The 22,000-nt window shown below is 49.0% G+C and overlaps 1 protein-coding gene across 4 annotated transcripts in view; it reads left to right on the top strand.

Annotated features, from left to right (window-relative positions):
* Positions 1-16,053, top strand: part of TBC1D5 (TBC1 domain family member 5) — a 555,945-nt gene extending 539,892 nt beyond the window's left edge. For all 4 annotated transcript variants that reach the window (XM_044252521.1, XM_044252518.1, XM_044252519.1 and 1 more), the window contains 3 exons: positions 6,567-6,646; positions 7,456-7,605; positions 13,268-16,053. In XM_044252521.1, the coding sequence (XP_044108456.1) occupies positions 6,567-6,646; positions 7,456-7,605; positions 13,268-13,570 (533 nt within the window). In that variant the 3' untranslated portion in view covers positions 13,571-16,053. The remainder of the gene's footprint in view (positions 1-6,566; positions 6,647-7,455; positions 7,606-13,267) is intronic.
* Positions 16,054-22,000: the final 5,947 nt, after the last annotated feature.

Here is a 22,000-nt window from a genome sequence, read left to right as displayed (position 1 = left end):
TGGAGGAGGAAGAGAGTCAAACAACCAGATGCTTTCAGAGGGAAGACTGTTAATAGGAAGCCAATGCTTGAACACAGTTTTAAGGTCGACTTGGAAGCAAAGAAGGGAGTGGTGTTGGAAGGAGGCTAGGAGGGTCTTCTAGAAGGGGAATGGCATTTTCAGAGACACACAAATGCACACAATCTATTAAAGAATGAATTTGCCACCCACAGTCTCTACTCAATCTGTCTTCTCCCAAGATCTCCCAACCATGGCATACACACTGTGAGCACAAATTCCTTTGTCAACAGTGCTGCCAAAGCTACTAGTGACGAATTACAGGTCTGCCCCCACTCCTTGACTCATAGCCACCTCTTCAGATACTACCATTCTGATCACACATGACTCTAGGTCAGCCCTCCATGAGACCCCTCCATTTTGTAACAGCCTGCATGTTTCCTCTTTAAAGTCTGGGACAGTCCCTTTTATGAGACTGTGTGAGCTCAAGGTAACTAAATGTCAGAGATGAGATAACCTCAAAGAGCAGAATCCATTTATCTGGATATTTGAGGTAATGAGAAAGGGCGGTTGGGGGGGCACCATACTAACCAATAATAGAAATAGTGAGCAGCGTGCTAGAAGTGGACCACTTTGATTATCCTATCGAATCTCTCCAGCAACCCTGTAAGATAGATATTGCCCCCTATTTAGTTTAGTGCCCCCTGTTTAGTGATACACAGATCTCTGCCCAAGGTCATCAAAGTTCAAGCTGTTTGTTGCTAGTGCCAGTGCTCTGGAAAGTTCTGGTAGAAATGATAGAGCCATCTGTTTTGCATGTAGGTGACTTCCTGTCGTACTGACTGACTTCACTTAGGTCAGTTCCACCACCAAAGAAAAGGCACTGGCATCGGTAGGCAGTCAGTCAGTGGTAAGACCCCCTCCTGTGCCTCTTCATGTCTCTCTCTGGCCCCTCCATCAGTGCTGTCTGTGTAAGTGTTGGGGAGCTCAGGAGTCCAGATGAGCTGGAATCTAGTCCTAGCTCTACCACTTTCCTGTCAGGAGACTTTAGATGACACACTGGGGATTGTTGAACTTGGCTCCATTTTCTGTAATGGGATGATGGTTCTCATCAAGAATGGTCATTGGGATAGTCAAATAAGGTAATGTCGCCATGGCAGAATGAAAGGTACTGAGTCCTGAGCTTCTGTAGTGGGTGAGGTACTGTGCTAATTTATTGATTCTTCATTGTTTGTTTACCTTTTAACTTACCTTTTATTTGCCTTTATCTTGGAGGAAGGATCTGGTATTACACTCAGGCACAGGAAGCTAAATTTCACCTCTACTACAGATAGATGCTAGTTCTGCTTTGATCTCATGTCTGCTTCCCTTCTTAATGAAAATGGGGTTATGTTACCTTTTGTACCAGCCATTCAAATAAAACACTTTTATTCTAGCATTAGAGAAAAAAGATTTTCAAGAAATTGTAAAAACCAGTTTGTGTGCCATTTCCATTACTCTTAGAGTCAGAGATCTATTTCTGTGGCATTGACAACTCTTTAGAAACAGTGGAGTCACAATGGAACTGTTATGTTGATGAGATTTTTGTGTAATTTCCACAGAAGTAGTTCTGTGAGATTTTTCCCCTTTAGTTTCAGTGCTGTAGCATCTACAATATATAAAACTTAAATAGAAGATTATAAAGAACATAATCTTCTTTCTACTCAGAAACAAAAAGAGCCTTTATCTCATAATTTATTCTGCTTTTGCTATAAGAAAAATGTGCATTCCACTGGAAATTTAAACATTTCAATTTCTGCGTTTAATGTTTAAAGGCAAGAAAAAAATATCATTATGTTTTTCTGTTTTTACATGAAGGTGCAGCATAAAGCAGTAAATTTGTTACTGAGAACTTATATATTAGTAGAATGTTCATAAATGCTGCCTTAAATGAATATATAGTTGAACTGATTAGGCGAAGAATTTACATGACCAATACTTTGCTAGTAAAGTCAGAATTCTTATATTCATAACATTTAATAGCCTCCACAAGTGCCCTTTTGTTTTAATTTGATTTCTTTATTCTGGATTTCTTAAAATGAGACTAGGCAGCTTAGTTGATTATAACAGAGATTTGTCCTTAAGAGTAAATGAACATTATATAAATAATGTGGGTTTTGGGGACAGAAGGTCCTGATTTCCAGGAAAGGTGGATCGTTGATCTTGTCTTAAAAATAAGGCTAAAGAATTCTGGGTATGGGTCTACCACTGAGGATACTGAGGCTCTGGGCTCTTCTCCCTCCCTGGGTATACTCTTGGCCAGCCACATTGCACAGCAGGCCGGAAGTGGCCTGGAACTTGAGATCGGACTCTGCATGCAGGAGAGGATTGGTGGGTCTGTCTCAGTCCCCTTTCGTTAGAGGAGTTGATGGTCTGTATCCTGTGAACAGTGAGGCAGTTTGGCTGCTATACTGGGTCAAATAGTGTTCTCTCCTCACCCACCTCCCCCTTTGCCATTTCATGTGCACCTGGAACTTATGAATGTGACCTTATTTGCGAATAGGGTCTTTACAAATATAATCAAGTTGGGACAAGGTTGTACTTAGTTAATCCAGTGACTGGTATCCTTATTAAAAAAGGGAAATCTGGACACAAACATAAACCCAAAAAGCAGTAGAATAAACAAATCAGGAAGTTTTGTGTTCGTTTAATAATTAAAAGAAGCCAGAAGGTAGGCAGTCCAAGCAAGGGTAGCAGCTCCGTGATGTGCCCAGTGGCCCAGGCTCCCTCTGGTTTCCTGCCCACAGTCCTCAAGCTGGCATCCTCATCGACATGCTTTCAAGATGATTTGTGGGGCGCCTGCCAGCATTTCAGGTAGCAAAAGTGGGAAGTGTAAAGGTCCAAAAGGCACAAACTGAATCAGACCCAGTGAAGAGCTTTCCAGAAGTTCCATCTGGGGACTTTTCTTACACCTCATTGGCTGGAGCTTTGTCACATGACCAACCTTGGCTGTGAAGGAAGGTTCGTGTGATGTTGCCCTGAATGAGATCTGGGACATGTTGATGAGGAAGGAATGGAAGGTGGAGCTGGGGTGGCCCCACCTCTAGACCCAGGAGACAGTATAGCAGTGAGCTTCTAAGCTTGTTGGCTGTTCATGCTCTGATAGAGTATGACTTTAGATCATGGAGCATTACTCCCACTTAGGCCTGTCACGAAAGACAGCGGCTTCTCTTGTTCCAGCTTGCCAGTACAGTCATATCTTCCACCTTCATCGCCACCACTACTCGAGTAGGGGTTTGTGGCATCCAAAAGAGGACACTGGGGTGACTTGCTTCCTGGGATTTTCAGGCAAAGTGGCCAATGATTTTGTAAGATCTCAGGGAGACACTGGTACTTCCCTAGTGGGATACTGAATCATATATTTAAAGATTTTATTTGTTTATTTGACAGAGAGAGAGATATCACAAGTAGGCAGAGACAGGCAGTGGTGGGGTGGGGAGAGGAAGCAGGCTCCCTGCTCAGCAGAGAGCCTGATGTGGGGCTCAATCCCAGGACCCTGAGATCACGACCTGAGCTGAAAGCAGAGGCTTAACACACTGAGCCACCGAGGCGCCCCCTGAATCATATATTTAAACTCGGGTACACAGAAATCTCACTCTGAAGTTCCCACCAACAGCAGTCCAAGGTTAAACTTGCCAATTTAAGGCAGCCTGGTCTCTTACAAGTTAACCATCCCATATGAACAAATGCCCACAGTTTAGGGTTTCTTCACTTTGTCTCTTCTCCCTGCCAGGATGGTGTCAGGGGGCTAAGACAGCTCATATGTCTCTTTGGTATTTGAGGAATGGCCTCTGAGTGCCCTCTTGGTCTTTGTTGGCCTCAGAGGAGAGATCTACCCTGTGTAGTTACTGGCTTTGGTGGCCACTGGAGCCCCTGACTGACTGCCCTGTTAGCCTGTAGCCTATGACCCTAAAGGCCTTCGGTCCTTGTTGCTGTTGACCGTGGGCCCCCATTAAACTGGAGGCAGGAGCCAGGCAATTTGGCCAAACCTTTGGCTTGGGGATATGTCGCACAGCAGACTATCAAAGGGGCAGGCAGGAGCTACAGATAGAGTCAGGGCAGCGGGCCCCCACTTGGCCCGGCCCCCTGATTTGCTGTGTATGGTCTCCAGTGGCCTCCTCTCCATTAGCTCCTTGGACCCAAGAAGACCCCCATGCTTCTTCCAGACATTGGGGTGTTCCTGCATCCATTAGCTGAGCATCCTTTCAGGGCCCAGGAGCTAGCTCTTCCCCTGCTGCCCCCGCTTAAACAGCAGAAGTTGGGAAATCTGCCCCACCTTGTAGCTCAGGAGGGCAGAGCTCAGCGCCCCGACGAACTAGCCAGCTACTATGTACTACTACGCTGCCCCAGGCAGCCCTTAGACCCTCAGACCTCTGCCCTAAAAACCCGGCTGTCACAAAAACAAAAGCAACCTTTTCAATCCTCTGAAAGGCCTACGTAACTGATTCTTGTCAGTCCCCTCCAGTTGGCTGTCCTTTATGTCTTGTTGAGTGGATTCTGTGTTGTTTTTTTGTTGAGAGAGAACAAATTGTTACAGGCTTTTAAGGAAACTAAAAACATTCCCTCTCTAATTATATCTGTTATTCCATTCCCATTCATCTTGCTTTCTTGTTTTGAAGCAGGCCTTTATTATTAGCCAGAAACTACAGTCACGTTTTCTGAGTAAATCAAAGCTGCTGTTTTTCTTCCATGGTGTGTGAGAGGACTTGTCGATGTGGTTAGAGACTTACTGTCGTTGAAGATTCTGACAAACTGTCCAGCCAGGCTCATGTTGATGGTATCAGTCTTTGCCTTTTCCTTCACTGGAGATACTTTTGGAAATATTTAGCATAGCAGTATTTTGAAATGCAACTTCCAAAAGTGTTTTGCCACATTTGCTCAGTCAGTCAGTACTTAACTGTGTATCTAAAATGCAGCAAGTCTTATTTTAAGGGCCGAGAGTAGAGTCCTAAACCAGACAGTCTCGGAGCTTATATCATGTTGAGGTAGATGGAAGACATGCAAGCCAGCAGATGCATGTGATAATGCCAGCTGGTGACAAGCACCTAGTGAAACAGTGAAATAGGAACAGAGATGCCGAGACAGAGACCAGAGACCAGAGGGTGACCTGGCCTCCCTTAGTTTGGATGAGCAGGAAGGCCATTCTGAGGAGGCAAAATGGGAGGGACCAGAGTTGAATGATGAGGAGGAGCCAGTCTACAGGGACGCGGGCCCAGAGCCTGCTGCAGGCCAAGAGAACAGTAGGCCAGCTCTGCCGCTGTCACCAGCAGGGCAGGGGGTAAGCAAGCAGGAGTGATACATCACTCTGGTGGCTGAAGGGGGCCCAGCATGGAACTGTGGAGTCCCCCTGTTGAGACTGGGACAGCTCTACTGAGTGAATGACTAAGCATGGGGCAGGAAGTTTTTGTTTGTTCTCCCAGAGATAGAGCAAGGAGAGAGAGCACAAGCAGGGAGAGCAACAGGCAGAGGAAGAAGCAGACTTCTGCCTGAGCAGGGAGCCTGATGCAGGGCTTGATCCCAGGACTCTGGGGTCAGGACCCGAGCTGAAGGCAGACGCTTGACCCACTGAGCCACCCAGGCACCCGTAGGTGTGCTTTAAGGCCACAAAATCAGAAAGCAGGTGTTAATGGAGGGTAAGCATACTTATTGTAGAGATCATTCAATTGGTGTGCATAGAGGTATCTTTTTTAAAGTGTGTTTTAGTAACCCGCACCAATGCATTCTCCTGCCCAGCCCTGGGGTGGGGAGAGGGCTCTGCCTCCTCCCCCTGAGCTCCCCTGAGAATCCGAGCTTGGTAGGTCCCACCCCTGAGTGGGCTGTGTGCCTCCCTCAGGTGCAGTGGGGGAGCGCGGAGGACCACTGCGTGTGAGCCTGGCGGTCACAGCTCACTTGCTGGATCCCTCAGATCAGGCCTGGAAGGAGGACTTCTCACTGGAAGGGTGAGCCTCCTTGAGGACGTAGAGAAGTAGCTCCTATGAAGACCCCAGGTGATGTCAGGTTGACTCCTTAGGCATTGTTGTCTGATGGCGCCTGTAGTTCCGTGAGTTTGTCCCATTATTCTTACCATTTTGTTGAACTGACAACATGCTTTACTGTTTAACTCTTTAAAGATGGTATCCTTATTAACTCTGAAGCCTGGTCTTCAGAGAGGGAGGTGAGTTAACATCACTGAACCATGAGATGGTGTAGGAAGCACAGCTGAAACGCCTCCTCCAGGGGCTGGCTGCATGCTCTGGGCCATTCGCAGCAGAGGTTAGCAGGAGGAGCCCAGGTCTCCCAGTGGAAGTAAAGACCCACCTGTCATTGCAAGAATGTGTTTGTGTCACCTTGGTGGGAAGGTTGTACATGCTGGGCTCAGTGCTCCCCTCTGCTGTCCTCCACATCCACCCCATCTGCAGCTGAGCAGGCCACCCTTGGTGAAATACTTGCCATGGAATTGGAAGGAAAAATTTCCAAGCAAGTTGTGGTGTGGCTGGCTGATAAGTTACACTCAGAGCATTAGTTATAAAATGTCATTCTTCTATTTTCAGTAAATATTCAAGATGTGATATTACAAGAAAATTTGGAAAAAGAAGATCAAATTCTGGTTTCTTTGGCAGGATTAAAACAGGTATGTCTCTTTGATCTGACTTTGAGAGCCACTGGCCATTCTCGTGCCCGTCAGGCAGGGCACGCTGTGGCACAGCATACTGTAGCCTGGGCGGAGCCCATCCTGACTCCCCAGCTCCTCACACCTCTTGCTCCTATTAGCGATTCTGTCTGACAAGCTTGCAGCCCAAGCTAGTTTTCTGTCCCCACCCTTGCTTCTTCCTCTTACCAAAGCCACTCTGTTTGCTCCTCCCCCAGAGCCGGTATTGTGTGGCCCAGCAGCAGGTTCAGTTTTTCATCCGTAAATCCATGCTGCCCTTGGAGCACAAGTAATAATCACCGCCCCACCCCCGCACCCCTGACAGGCCTCAGACCCACAAGGACCACGTTTCCCCAACCCTTGGAGGGCTGTGTGGAACACACATATTAATGAAAAGAATGTGCTGCCCTCACATGTCTGCCTGTGTTCTTAACAGCTCAGCGAGGGTGCAGCTGCTTTGGTAGCTAAGGGCTGTTCGGTGGGGCTGGGTAGGTAAGCAATGATACTTCCTGCTACAAGAGAACTGCCCAGGATGTGACACCCAGGGCTCATCCTGCGAGAACCTGGCCATCAAGACTTTGAAATTTTCCTAGGTCGTTAGTAAGTCCATGGCTTTGATAGAGCTGGATTTTTTTTTTCTGTTATTCCTTTCTTATGGGAATATATTCATATCCATACTATTAAAAAAATGGTCAGTGATAAGCCTAGTTTAAATGTTAAGAGGTTTAGCTAGTATTGCAAAACAAATTCATCCGTCTCTGTCACTTATTTTCTTCCTTTTTGAAAACTAGATCAAAGACATTCTAAAAGGCTCCCTGCGTTTCAACCAGAGTCAGCTGGAAGCTGAGGAGAATGAGCAGATCACCATCTCAGATGACCACTACTGCTCCAGTGGCCAAGGCCAAGACCAGAGCAACCAAATGCCTGGGGCCACCAAGCAGGTATGAGAGCTCTGGTGAACCACGTCACAGTAACTTGTTGAGGACACATTCCCGTAAGGTCTTCCAAGTTATAACAAAACCTTCCCAAAGTCATTTCACGTTACCATGTGCAAAGTTCAACTATAAGGTACCACAGGTGGCTGAACCAGAGGTGCTCTGTAGCAAGGCAAATTGCATGCTCCAGTGCCCCACAGGAGACCGTTCTTTCGGAGAGCTGCGCAGTGTACAACCCACAGACCTGTATGCGGCAGTGTTAGCCTGAACCTCCTGCCAGTCCTGTTGTGTGGCCTTAGAAACCCACCCCTGTGCCACAGCTTTGGGTTTGGTGCCTCCCGCTAATGCCTCCAGTCCCCGTTAGCACAGGAGGTGCTGTTCCTGCTTTCCTGGTGCTGTCCTCAGTGGACTTCTCTGGGCTACCTTTTTCTCTGGAGAGAAGGGCTCCTCATTAATGTCCATCCTCTAAGCGAATGAGGTCAGCAAACTTTCTCCATAAAGGATCAGATAGTAAATATCTTAGGATTTGGGGGCCATATATGGCCATCTGTATCTCATAGTTGTTTTTGTATTTGGTGTGTTTGTTTTTACAACCTTTAGAAATGTATAAGTCATTTTCAGCTTGACAGCCTAGGGGAAGAGCCCACAGACCAGATTTGGCTAATGGGCCATAGTTTGCTGCCCCCTGCTCTGGAGATATTGACATTGTGTGTAATTTTTTTTTTTAAAGATCTTATTTATTTATTTGACAGAGATCACAAGTAGGCAGAGAGGCAGGCAGAGAGAGGGGGGGGGAGGAGGAAGCAGGCTCTCCGCTGCAGAGAGCCTGATGTGGGACTCGATCCCAGGACCCTGAGATCATGACCCGAGCCGAAGGCAGAGGCTTAACCCACTGAGCCACCCAGGTGCCCCGACATTGTGTGTAATTTAATCTAATATGGACCCACAGATTTTTCCAGTGAAAAAGGATCCAGGAATTTCCTTGTGGGCTTAGTCCTGTTTCTTTTACCAGTGAGACAGTGAAGGCCCAGGAGGAGCACAGGCCCACCAGGCATGGTGTTTTCAGAACTCCTGTCCCAACCCTGCAAGCCTCCAGCTCCACCGTGCTTCTTCATGATGCTTTATCTGATAGGACTAAAAATCCCTAATAATATATTTTTGGCTTACGAAAAATGCAGATTAGCAAAAGTCTCATCCAAGGCTCTTTCTCAAAGTAGCATCCAGATGCTTATAAATTATGGTTCAAAAAAAAATGATATTTTAGAATGGGAATTTTTTTTTTTTAGTTTTAAGACTATCCCCGCCGAGAGTACTCTTCAAGAAGAGAGAGCTTTCAAAAAAAAAAGAGAGAGAGAGAGAGAACTTTCTGTGGTTAATTTTGTCCAGTTTTAATGGGAAGTTTTCATGGAGCCATTAGTCTGCATCTTTGGCCACATGGATACAGCGTTAATGTTGCAAGTTTGATTTGATTGGTTCCTCCAGATTCTCCTTCCTAAACTGATACTTGATTTTTTAATAATCATTTCTTTATTCAAATATTGTGGAGCTTAGGCTCACTGCCCCCAAACCATTTTTTGACAATTCTAAAATTGAGTGTGAATTTTTCTAAATTCTAAAATTGAGTGTGAATTTTTTCGTAGTTGAATGTATAAAAGTAATACTGAAAAAGATCTTTCAAAAACACTCCTGAATTTGCTACATTTAAAGTTTCTTGATTATACTTCGCCCTTGTTTTTCCCAGTTCCAACATTTATTAAGAACTACCTGTTGCCCCCGCAGACCCCCATGTGCCTGCTCGGTGCGCTAGCCGTGTGACGCCAGTGACATGAGCTAAGACACGTCCCAGTGCTGGTAGTGCCGCACTCCCAAGCAGCATCCAAGCTTGTGCTTTTAAAACCCCGCCAATCTGTTCTGTGCCCAGATACCCCACCGTTGCCTTCTGTGCCTCTGTTCCTCTGTAGGGTTAAAGGAGAAAAGTGGGAGAGGGGCAAATTGTAGGGCTTTTTTTTTTTTTCTCATTCCTGCCAGGGCTTCTTCCTCAAGGGTATTAACAGTTTATCAAATTCCACCTTCCTGAAAGAAGTTTTACCTGAGGAAGGGAAAAATAGGGAAGCAGTGCTCTCCTCACGTCTTCAGGGGAGGACAGGCAAGTGAAGTCCCAGATGAAGCAGCAAGTCCCACAGAAAGCCGAGTATCAGAGGCCTTGTGGGAATCTGGACTAGACTCATGCAGGAACCTCCACCCCCACCCCGGCAGGAAGTCCTGACCCAACATCTTTCCTTAAGAGCCTGTCCCAAGCCTTGGGTGGCACTCAGGGCTTGGAACTGGCTGGCTTACTTTCTCACTGCTTATGGGGACAGGGATGGGGCTGGGGGCTAGCTCTGGTCAGGAACATGTGTGCCAAGTGGGAGCTCTGAAGGCTTTTCCCCTCCTGCCTCCCAAACGTAAGCTGAGGGCCTGCTCTCCCAGGCACTGTGTGTTCGGGGTTATGGGATGTAGCCCCTGCTCACAAGCTTCCAGTTAAACAGAGGACCTGAGACTAGGGGAGAGTGGTACTAGGCAGTGCTAGTGCTGGAGTAGGTTGTGCCACAGTTCCCTAACTTAGGAATGCCTTTGCTTTCTTGGCTTAGCACTAAAGTATGTGTGAAGGATAGTGCAGAGGACTGGGCTGACCACCCCCCTTGGGGCAGGTGGCTCAGGATCCCCGTGCCAGTGTCCTTCCCTAGCAGAAACTTCAGTAGGGCTTTTCCTTTGTGGCCATGCGCATGCCCCACTCCCCACTGGGTGATGGGGATGTGGCTAATATTGTTCTTTCCATTTGATTCATAAATCATCTCTCTAGCTCCGAAAATGGCAGGGGCACAATTGTATTCTGTAAAGACAGCCACATTCTGTCCCTCCCTCCCAGAGTCTGTCCTTCACATACTCATCTGGGAGGTTTTTGGTAAACTTGATTCAAATCTATGCCAGAGGCCTTGCAGGACCTTGCAGGACCCTGGGATTCATTATTAACCAGCTCCTTTCATGTGCCTCAGTGGTGCTTGGGGCCCCTATTTTTACCTGTATGGTCTATATCTGCATTGTCTAAATATAGTAGGCACTAGCCATATATCTATTTAAAATTAAATTTAAATTCATTAAGATTCAATAGAATTAAGTTAAAAATACAGTTCTCTGTCACACTAGTCACCTTTCAAGTGCTGGTAACCACATGCGGCTGGGTGCTACTGTATTAGCATAGAAAGAGAACACTTCCACCTCTCTAGAACATGTCTGCTGAGCTGGTCTATAGCTGGACAGAACATGTCTGCTGAGCTGGTGGAAGCTGGGCTCACCCACTTCCACCTTCCATGACCCTAAACAAAAGGAAGGAAATGAGGCCAGGAAAACAGCAGGGTTAGGGGAGGGGTGTTATATATTGTGGAGGGCTTGGCCAGTTTTAGGCAGGACTGACAGGTTGAAAAACTTCTTTAACTATATAGTACATGCCTGTGTTTGGCAAAGAGAATTGACCTAGGAATTACCAAAGTTTTTGTAAATGACATAAACAGAACCAGGTAGCAGGTAAGGTTGTATAGAAATCCAGAAGGAAGGCATCTTCGTGTCTAGGAAAAAGTTCTAGGTGGAAGTCCAGAATAGGGAGATGTATTCATTTGCTTTGGGACATAGACCAAGCCACCAGGCCTCTGATCTGGGCATCATTGTGTGATAAAGGTGAGGAGGGTACGACAAGAAGGGGGTCATCCAGGCCCTGCCAGCTATACCGGGCTTTGTCTGAGTCGGCTCTTGATTTTATCTGGGAATGGGGAATGGAAGATTACCCACCATTTATAATTCACCTTCCCTAGTTTCCCAGAAATGTGCCAGATAATTAGTGATGGTAGGAACCTCCTTCACTTCCAGGCACAGGCTTTAGAACGTATTTCTCTTCAGCATCTTGTAATGTGTTCACTCTCAGCTAAAGGTGAATAGCTTATCACGGTATTTCTGTAGTAGAGACGCCACTCTGAAAATGGGTCCTGCTGTACGTGCTATTTTCATTTTCTCAGATAAGCTCTACCAAGCAGCACTCTAGCCCCAGACCCTGTGTGAAGCGAGAAGTCCAGGGTTTCACGGTTAACAGTTCAGGACAACGGTCATGTGAACTGTGGCCACACTTTGGAGGTAGAAGTGTTGAGATCCCGCCCAGCCTTACCTGCACCCCACATGCAAATGCAGGGGCTGCACGCACAGGTCTGTTCCAGGCTCTGCAAGGCTGGCACAGCCCCGACTGGGTACACCTTATGGTGGGATGGTCTTTCTCTCCCAAACTGTCCTGGTGCCAGTAATCGCCTCCTCTTCTGCCTGAGTGCCACGTTCTGCGTCTCTCCTCAGTTTTGTAAGAATTAATGTGTTGTTGGAATGTAAGCAGCTTTAAAACTTGGGATGAGGCACTTCAAGGCCTGTTGCTTTAGTGATCTTCAGGCTAATTCTCTTTCTCTTCTCCCAGTTGAAGATCTTAGAGATGAATGAATGGTCAGAGGATGAAGGCACCTGAACCATTATTTAGCCACTCAGCCCCCCAACCCCATGTCACCAAGTACATGTAGTTCAGAGAGACAAGCCCAGATTTCCTCTGGAAGTGTTGCCAGCTGCCTGTCCCAGCTTTGTCCACAGGTGGCCTAGGCCATACCAATCTGGGGGCTAGAGGACCCAGGGGGTACTTCCGGCCAAGGGGGTCTTTACATCTCATCAGACTTCAGACCTGGGGGCCAGTTCCCATTCCCTCCCCCCGCCCACACTGTGGGAGAGCAGACAGGGAGGGTGGTTGAGCAGGCGTGGATACAACGTCCACTTATGTCAGCACGTTTTCTGTCAGGCTGGCTTTGGAACATCCTGGGGTAGACCATAGCTTTACATCTGCCCCAGGGAAGGCAGGAGCTTCTTTGGGTTTAACCCAAAACCTTTCCTGGGGTTCATGGATGTCATCTTTTTTTAGTTAAATGCTACTCATAATTCCTTGCAACGAAAGGAAAATAACAGTAGAATAAAGCCATTCTGTCTTTATGTTTTTTGCCATACACTTTATAGTTGCACTTCCTGGTTTTCACATTTACCAGCATTGTCCCAGGGGGCCCCTAAGGGCACACCTGGGCCGAGCCGGTGTGCCTTCCAGAGACACACACACTGGGCCTTCCAGAAGCTCTTTGTTAAACAGGTAGTAAAATCACTCCAGGTCTGGCCTTACGTTAGGGATTCATGTCCATGCACATCATCTCTGTGCATGGTGACCACACGCTGGGTCAGAGATGCCATCCTTGTCCTCATGTCACAGGTGAGAACATGAAAGCTCAAGAAAGATGGGTGATGCACATGGCTTGGTGCCCCGTGAAGCTGGTGGGGACTCCAGCCTGCTCCCTGCCTACTGAGCCGGCCTCTCGTAACTTACCCAGCTGGAGGCTTACTTTATTCCTCTGGGAACTCAGCAGCAAGCTTCAGAGGAACTGGCCCCATGCCACTGGGAAGTGCTGGGCTTCAGGGAAGCAGGGCCAGACTGTGCAGCTTTCCAAGGAAGAGCACAGGGCCTAAACTTCTGGGAAGCTCTCCCAGCTCACAGGGCTGCTGCTTAGTTCTCTTGTTTCACTGGAGTCTTCTCTCACCCACCTGTACTTCTGACTGTACCTCACAGGCCTCTCCAGAAACACCAGGGAGCGTGGACAGAGGGAGCGCAGATGACTTCATCCTGGTCTCCAAGGAAGATGAGGGAGGCAGTGCCAAGGGGTCCTTCTCAGGCCATGCCCAGCCTCTTCGCACCCTCCGAAGCACCTCTGGAAGAAGCGAGCCCCTGGTTCGCTCCCCTCTGGTGTTCTCCGACCCTCTGATGGGCCCTGCCTCAGCTTCCTCCAGCAACCCCAGTTCCAGCCCTGATGAGGACAGCAGCAACAACAGCAAGGACTCTGGCTTCACCATTGTGAGCCCCCTGGACATCTGACCACAGTGCCCCTGGCCTCCTTCTTGGGGACTGGCCACCCCCCCCCAGCAGCCCCTGGGCCCGGCTGAGGCTTCCCCAGTGGAGCCCCCTCTGAAACCAACACTTCTTTCCCAGCATGCCTGTGGCCTCAGTGCAACCCATTGAAACCCTCTAGAGAGGGGCAGACGGCCACAGAGTACACAGACGGATGTTCCCCAAAATGCAGACAGGGCTTTCAGGGCCCTATCCCACCCCACCTTTGCTCTGAGGTAGACGGGGGTTAAGTATCCAGTATCATGCTGTCAAAAGAAGACCAAACCACAATTCGAATCATTTTTCTCTATCCCCTTCTCCCCTTCTCTGTCTCCTCTTCTCTTCTCCTTCTCCCCATCTAAGAATTAGGTGTGGCAACTCCATTAATTATAACTAGAAGAAGGAAGAGTTGGTTTCAAATCTTACCTCCCTCGGAGCATCAGGCATAGGAAAATTGATATCAAGAAGGCTTTCTCTCTGGAAGTCTCTCTCTCAGCCTATTTCATTCCTCCTTTAGGAAGCCATACAGCAGAGCCAAATACAACAGAATGGACTAGAACTGGTGGATTCCAGGCTGAAAAAAACCCATCACTGACCTCTCAGAAAGTTACAGTGACCTTTAGAAACAGGGTCTAAACTTAGAGTTTTTTTCATTTGTTAAAGAGTAAGTTTCCAAACCTCAGGCCAGATCAACTCGGACCATCACTGTCCCTCCTCAGACGATTGTATTTCCCCCTTTAGAATCTTTCATGACCAGAAAACAAGGTCACATTAAGCCAGACTTTGCTGCACTGATTTCAGAAGTCATAAGAATATTACTTCCTTCAATTGGAAAATGTGATCCTGACTGTGGAACAGACATCTCCCAGATGGTCTGTTTTCTGGTGTAGTTTCTCTAGTTTCGGCGCTGGAATACACCGGTCAACCTGTCAACTGAGAAGTAAAGGGAAAAACCCAAGCTCATTCCCATCCACAGTCAGGACCTCCCATTGGCCTTAAAGTAGCAGTCACCGGGTACTTGACCTGGATTCCCTTCTAGGGGAGCAGGGCTTCCCACAGAACGCTCCAGAAGTCAGGAATACGTGGGACTTGTGCACAGCCCTTCCCTCGTTGGGAGGGCAGAGGAGCTGCAGGGCCCAGGGTCAGTTGTGCACCACGTCCAAGGCACCACTGCTGGGGTGGGACTGGCCCGGTGCCTTCCTGGGCTTCGGCACACAATAGAGATTTCCCCTTTTCAACTGGCAGCTTGTGGAATCTTGCTGGGCAGAAAGCATCATATGAGCTGTTTCTCTCCTTAAGAAGAAAGGGCCCGGAGAGGCCCCTTTCCCTGTCCTTTGTGTAATCCAGACTTCTAACAGGATAGCTGCAGTGTCTGCCCTGCAGTGACAGGTACCCAGGCCTTCCCCTCGGAGGAGGGCAAGGCCTCGGGGCAGTGGAAGCTTTCATGTGAACCAGTGAAAGACTAGATGCCGTTTACAGTCCTTCCCGCTGCTCGCCTTGTGTTTCTCTGCAGACTGTGTGACAGTGACCTGATTCCCCACGTGCTCTCCAAGAAAGCAGTGATAGCTGGGAGTCAGCTACTGTAGAGGGTTCCAGATAGCTCTGCAGTTTGTCCTCAGACTCCAACAGGAGAACCTGTGAACACGTGAGCATGGGAGAGGAGCACCAAGTCTGCTTTTGCTCAGGTGACAGGGTTGTTGGGCCTTCCATGCTTACTCAGAGTCAAGCTGATGAGTTCTCCGGCTCCCCCGTGGAGTGGCCTGCTTAGCATCCCCTGGCAGTGACTCACGGGGTAAGTTACTGCCCTGCGTGGGTCACCTTGACCCCACTTTGTGTGCTCCCAAGGTCCCCATGCAGTGACTGGCCTTGCAGCTACACACGGTTGCCATTATTTTTCCCTCAGAGGACCTGTTCGGGGCGTTGTCAGTGTTTTCAGTTCTAAGAAGTATGGGGCTGCCCCCGTCAGGGCTCCCAAGACACAAGTAGAAAGGGCCATGGAGATGTTTGTCCCCTGGCAGTGGGTCCCAGTCCCCTGCTTTGCCCTGAGAGCTAGAGTCTGATAGTCCAGCGTCACTGGGCCCACAGTGGCCACCAGACACCCACCTCCCCAACAAGGCTCTAGGCTCCTTGCCTGCAGTTGGCTGGGTGGTCAGCAGTCCTCGAAAACTCCCAGCCCTCCAGCACACAAGGGGCAGGTCCTCCATTCTGTGCTTCCACGTTGGTGCCACATGAGAACCAAGGGGGTCTCTCAGAGGCTTTGCTTTGTGGTCCCCAACGAGCCGCTCCCTCCTTGAAAGAAAGTAACATGAGGGTGTGGGAGTGAGAGGTGGGCAGTGCCGCTCTCAAATTCCCATAGTCCGTGGGGTTTGAGGGTTGTTCTTACTCTCTTAATCTTTTCAAGTGACTTGTTTTTATTCTTCACAGTTGAGCATTGTTTGCATTTTTATTAGTTATAGTGCTGTTAAAGAATGTGTTCTTTTTTTATTATTTTATCAAGTACTTATGTTTAAGTGCACATTTTTTAAAGTCCTGAATATTTGAAATCTTTTGTGTTTTCCTTTAACAAATATAATCAGTGGAGCCCTCTCATGTTTTGATTATTAGCAGTTAAATATATTTTATATATGTAAAGCTTAGATGAATTTTCGTTGTCCTCCGGTTTTTTAATGCAGGTACCTGTGTCTCATGCATTCCTCTGTTACCAGTTTGGAAATTTGAGTTAAAATTTACCTCTACATTGTATATGAAAGATACAGATTGGAGAAGAAAATCATTGACTTTGCCTTACCTTTTGTATATGCCAAGGGGTCATAAAACACTTCAAGCATTTAATTATACTGAATTATTCTTCCAAAGTTGACCTCCTTCTAACGCTCACTGCTACCTGCAGTCTGTAAGAGATAGTATCACTGCAAAATGAGCGTGACTAAAAATAAACCAAGGCCTCCCTGGGCATTGCCTTCTCTGCATGTGAGTTCAGCCCCATGCACCGGTCCTTTGGGTCTGATTGCCCACCACGAACACGAATGATGCCTCCACTTTGTCAGAGACGAGGAGCAGACATAAAGCTCAGTGGCAGTTATACGGTCTGCTAAGGATAGATAACCGGTCAGAGTCGACTCGGATTTCCTATTTTTGTTTTTATTGTTTCTTTAAGAAGCTGCCCCCTGGGGTCGTTATAGAACCAGAGTTGGGGGAAGCGGGAGGTACACATGGGCCCTCTGGGTGGCTGTCCCATAGAGGCCCACTGGGCCATTCCACCCCCTCTCCTGTAGGTTCCCCTGCCCCTGAGTGTCCAGAGCAGGGACACTGGGGGGTCACGGGGTGGGGAGAGGAGGCCAGGATGAACAAGGACAGCACCTGGCAAGCTGGGCTTCCTTCTCACAGGCCATTACTGCTTCCCCATGTTAACTTTCAAAAGCTCTCTTTTTATAGTGTTAAAAAGAAATAAAAAGTTCCTATAAACAGGCTTGAGACCACTTTGATGTAAAAGTTGTCATAATAATTTGTCTCACGATGGCACAATTCATTTGACTTATGGAATATCACGTTGTGCCATTTATATCCTATTGCTTTGTTCTCATTCATCTTTATGCTGTAACTCATACTGACTTAAGAAATGACCTCGCCTTTTGGCAAAGTGATCCCATTCAATACGGTAATAATAAAAGGCTAATGTGAAACTGAGAATGTAGCTTGACTTTTTCCAGGTGGGGGATCTAGTGCTGAGCAGGCTTGACCCAGAGAAAACCTGTCCTGGGCACAGCCAGCGGGGCCCCCCAGCTGGCCTCACCCTCACCACCACATGAGGCAGTGACCTAGGACTCAACGCCTAACTCTTCCGGTCCCTTCTTCCCCAGTTTGGGCCCCACTCCACCTACTGGTCCAAGAAGCCAGTTGTGGGCAAGGCCCCAACAGCTTGCCACCCTCTCTCCACCCCTCCCCCGTGACACACACACACCAGGTTTGCTCTGGTAGCCTTGCCTACACCCAGCGGACATGGGATTTGATGAGGGCCACAGTGCAGAATGCACTCCAAGTCTTAAATGACAAACTAGGAAAGGTAAGGGGGATCTGTATGGCTTAGGGAGAACTAGGAGACCAGTGGTGCCTTTGTGCCACTGCCAGAGTTTGTGCCTGGACCCATCCCCAGCCGACAAGGGGCTTTCCCTACCATGTGTTACAGCCCATAGCCCCCGAGGGACTTTATTACCCACCTGTTCTGCCAAAAGGTTGAAGGGCCTGGCACACTTCTCAGCCGGCTCATGCTGCTGGTGGTGGTGACCCTGTTTCCCCTGTCCTGTGACAACCACGCACACTGGCTTCGCTCACTGGCCACCAGGAGCAGAGACTGTGGAGCAGGTGTGGTTGGCGCCTCATGCATAGCTCTTGGGAAGACGGCCCCTGGGCTGCTGGATCCTCCTCCTGCTGGCCCTACATCTGCCTGAGGAGAGGTGAGTGTGGGGCAGGGGCTTCCCTGCAGGCTTAAGTGCAGGCACTGATTGCCTTCCCTCTCCTGAGCCCCTTCCCCACCCTTGGATGGTGTTTGCTCCTCCTACAGAAACCAGCCACTCTTCAACTTACCTAAGGGCCGGTTTCTGGGGAAATCAGACTGACACATCTTCCTTCCAGGGCCCTTCTTCCGACGGAAGCCATGCCTCTGGCTCCCCCTCAGCCAGGCCGATGGGCAACTGGGAAAAGATGGGTCCTCTGTCCTTGCAGATGGCTGTGCAGAGGAACTATCTCAGCAGTCCCATCCAGGGCTGGGGCAGCCACTGAGTAAGCTGCTGCCCCCGGCCGTGACCATTCCCCACGGCAGGCAAGGCCATTAGAGGGGCTGTGGAGAGCTTCGTTTTCATTTTGTAACTTGCCTCTGTCATAGACAGCATTCTTTGCCTCTTAAGAATATGTACATGTCACCAGAAATGTCTGTACTCTGAGAGGCACATTTGTTGTGAGAAAAAGGACCCTTCTCACAGAAGGGTGACAGACCGTGGAGGCAAGGATCATTGACTCACTGACCCAGAGAATCCATCCAGCTTCAGCCCACTGTTCCCTCAGCAGACTTGACCTGACGCCCTCAGAGTGTGAGGCTGCATGGATGCCGGGACACACCAAGGCCCCCAGAGTGCCAGGCAAGGGGGGTGGGGGATGGGTAGAGACCCATGTCTGTACTACGAACTCTAGAAACGTTTTCAGGACCAAGGGAGCCCAGGGAAGGCCTCCAGCTGGGGAGGCTCTGGAAGACTCCAAAGGGAGACCAATAAGCTAGGTCTAGCATGCCGGCCATCCTCCTGCTGCTGTGAGTAAGGGCGTCCCCTTTCCTGTCAGTAGGTGCCAGGAGCTAGGATCAGAGCAGAGGGTGTACTTAGAGCCATCACGCAGACTGCCTTTCCCCCAGACACGTGCTGTCCATCGTTCAGGTCTGGCCAGAGTGTACCCAGCTGGGGGAAGCCCAACAGGCTCCTGAGGGCCTGACATCATCGTGGCCACAGTGGAGGAAGCCCCCCAGCAGCGGGAGCTCTTCTGTGTCTCTCAGTCTCAGAGGAATAAAGACATGTGTCACAGGAGGGTGTAAGTGAAGAGGGAAAGGGACTGCAGTAGACGTCTCCTTCCCAGGGGATCTTCCCAGAGAAAGGACAGCTAGCAAAGGCCATGCAGCAAAAGGAGCGTACCGTACACTGCCCTTCCAGTGGCACCCTTATCTCTCAACACGGGTATCCCCACCTCTGGCCACCTCAGCTTCTGGCCCTAGTCCCACAGCAGGGAAGAGCCCCTAGTTCCCGTCAAGCCTCTGGTCCTCACCCATCCCATGGCATAGTCAGGCCCTCTTGCCGATGCCCTACCACAGCAGAGGCCTCACTCTTACTTCCTGGGCCTGACCAGTGGCCTCGTTCTTCTGCCTACCTCCTCACCTGGAAGCAGCTCTGACCCAGGGGCCTCCAAGTGCTCAGGATGAAGGGTGGCTCCTTGCACCACCCACCCCATCCTCACAGGGCTGTGCTCTAGCCCACAGGCCTTCCTCCTGCGAGGCCCTTCCCCAGCTTGAAGCCTCACACAAGCAGATTTCTCCATCCAAAACGCCTCCCCTTGCTCTGCAATGTGTACCTGGTGGAAGCCAGCATCGGTAGCCAGACTGCTCTAGTGGGGTCCACCAGACTCTTCCTGCCCATGGAACTGCTTTCTAGCAGGCCACTGTCTTATTTCACTTTGTCCACTGTGCCAGTTGCTAGAGATACATACCCCAGTCACCCACAAGTTGGCGAGAAGTAACCACTTACTGTGCTCATGGGTTGTATGGGTCAGGAATGCAGACAGAACACGGTGACGATGATTTGTCACTGGTACCTCTGATGTCTGGGGCCTCAGATGGAAGACCCAAAGGCGGTGGCTGGAATCCTCAGAAGTCTGGCTCACTTGGATGCCTGATGGCGGATGCTAAGATCTTAATCTTGGGCTGTCAGCTGGAACACCTATGGGTGGCCTCCTCATGTGGCCTGGGCTTCCTGACAGCAGGGTGCCTCAGTTCCAACAGTACGTGTCTAGAGAGAGAGAAGAGAGAGTGAGCACTAAGTGGACGTCCCCTTACCTTTTATGACCTAGACTCAGCTATCTCCCAGTATCACTGTTCATTGAAGTAGTCACAAATCCATCAGTTTCAAGGGGAGGGGAGCTAGATTCCCCTTGTTGATGAAACAGGCAACATTCTAGAAGCAAATGGGAAACAGGGAAGTGCTCTGGCCAGCCTGTTATGCCCATTGACTGGAGGCTTCCTCAGTATAGCCAGAACAAGGCCTCAGCCATGCTGCAGACAACCAAGGCTGTTCCAACCATACTGAACACTCAAACCTTTAGTGTTCCTAGCTGCTCACTCCTCTCCTCCAGGAAGCCTTTGTGATGGTTTTAAGGCATGGCCCCAAAACTTTTTGACACTTTCCACCAAGAGTCCCTTGAATTTTGGCTCTGTGACTTCTTAACAGTAAAATATGGAGGATACCATGCCATGCCAGTTTCCGGGCCCAGATCTTAAGAACACAGGCAGATTCTATTTCCTGTCTTTTGGTATACTCATTGGTAGAAACCTGTCACCGTGTGCAAAGAAGCCCAGGCATTTCTGCAGAGAGGCCAATGTGAAACCAACAGCCAGCGGCCAACTTAGACTTAGCCATCTTGGAAGTGGCACACTATGGAGCAGAGATAAGGTATAGCAGCTGAACCCTTCCCAAATTACAGAATCATGAATAAACATAAGGACTGTTGTTGTTTTAAGCCACTAAATTTTAGGATGGGTAGTGATCCAGCCATGGGTAACTTTCCCCGATACCCTGACTAGCAGTGATAAGGGAAATCTGTGTTCTAAGGTGGGTGACCCATCTAGCAGGGCCATTCCAGGTTTTCCCTCCTGCCCCGCCAGCCCAGGATGCAAGAGTGGCACAGATACTGAAGTAAAAGTATATCAACTACTCCCTTTGTGCTCAGGGCTCAGACCTTGGGAGATTACTCTCCTCTGAGCCCACCAGCCTTAAATAAACCTCTGATCCTCCAAGGTCTCTGAGTGCCGCTTGGTTCTTCCCATAGGATCCAGTCCAGTTTCTGTAAGATTTGATTCCCTGCCCAGGAAACCCAACCATGCTGGCCCTTTGTTGCCACCAGTTTGGGGGCAAGGGCAGGGCAGGGATGGAATGAGGGGTCCTAAGGGAGAAGGCGCGCCCTGCCTAATTTTCAGCATTTCTGAAAGAAATTCCACAGGTCATGTACTCTGGGGGTGGGAGGGAGGAACTGAAATAACGGTGTTAATGCATGAGTGAGTGAATGGTAGGCCTGTTTGTGTTTGTGGCTCCACAATCTTGAGACTACGGAGTCTGAGTAGGCCCCATCCTGTTTTCGTGGTGACCTCATAGAGTCTATGGTGAGCCCTTCGGGGTGCCAGTCTGGGGTTTGTATGGACTCGCTATGGCTAAGGAGTACCCAAGTCTCCTCCGGGAGGGTGGCAACTGATTGTTCTCTCCTTTGGAAGGGCACCCACCCTTCGTTTGTCTTTGCACCACCCAGGCAGGGAGGGAACACATAGAGTGAATGAGAGCCCCTGTTCATCACAGGCGGAAGCTCTTCAATACCTACGGTTCTTGAGACCATGATCAAAAAACTAAAGAAGGGGTTTTTAGGAGACTACGGAGTTAAGATGCATCCCAACAAATTAAGAACCCTATGTAAGTTAGAATGGCCCACCTTTAATGTCAGATGGCCTTCAAAAGGGACGCTGCATGTCCCAACAGAATTTGCCACACCCGAAGAACTAACAGGAGAAACAGGACACCCGGACCAGTTTCTGTACATCAAGTCCTGGCTAGGAATTGCCCAGACCCTACCCCCTTGGGTGTGATTTGCTTGCAAGGACAGGGACAGGCCAGGGTCTTA

The sequence above is a fragment of the Neovison vison genome, chromosome 6, assembly GCF_020171115.1.
Source record: "Neovison vison isolate M4711 chromosome 6, ASM_NN_V1, whole genome shotgun sequence".
NCBI classification, from domain to species: domain Eukaryota; kingdom Metazoa; phylum Chordata; class Mammalia; order Carnivora; family Mustelidae; genus Neogale; species Neogale vison.
This window is presented reverse-complemented; position numbering and strand designations above follow the sequence as displayed.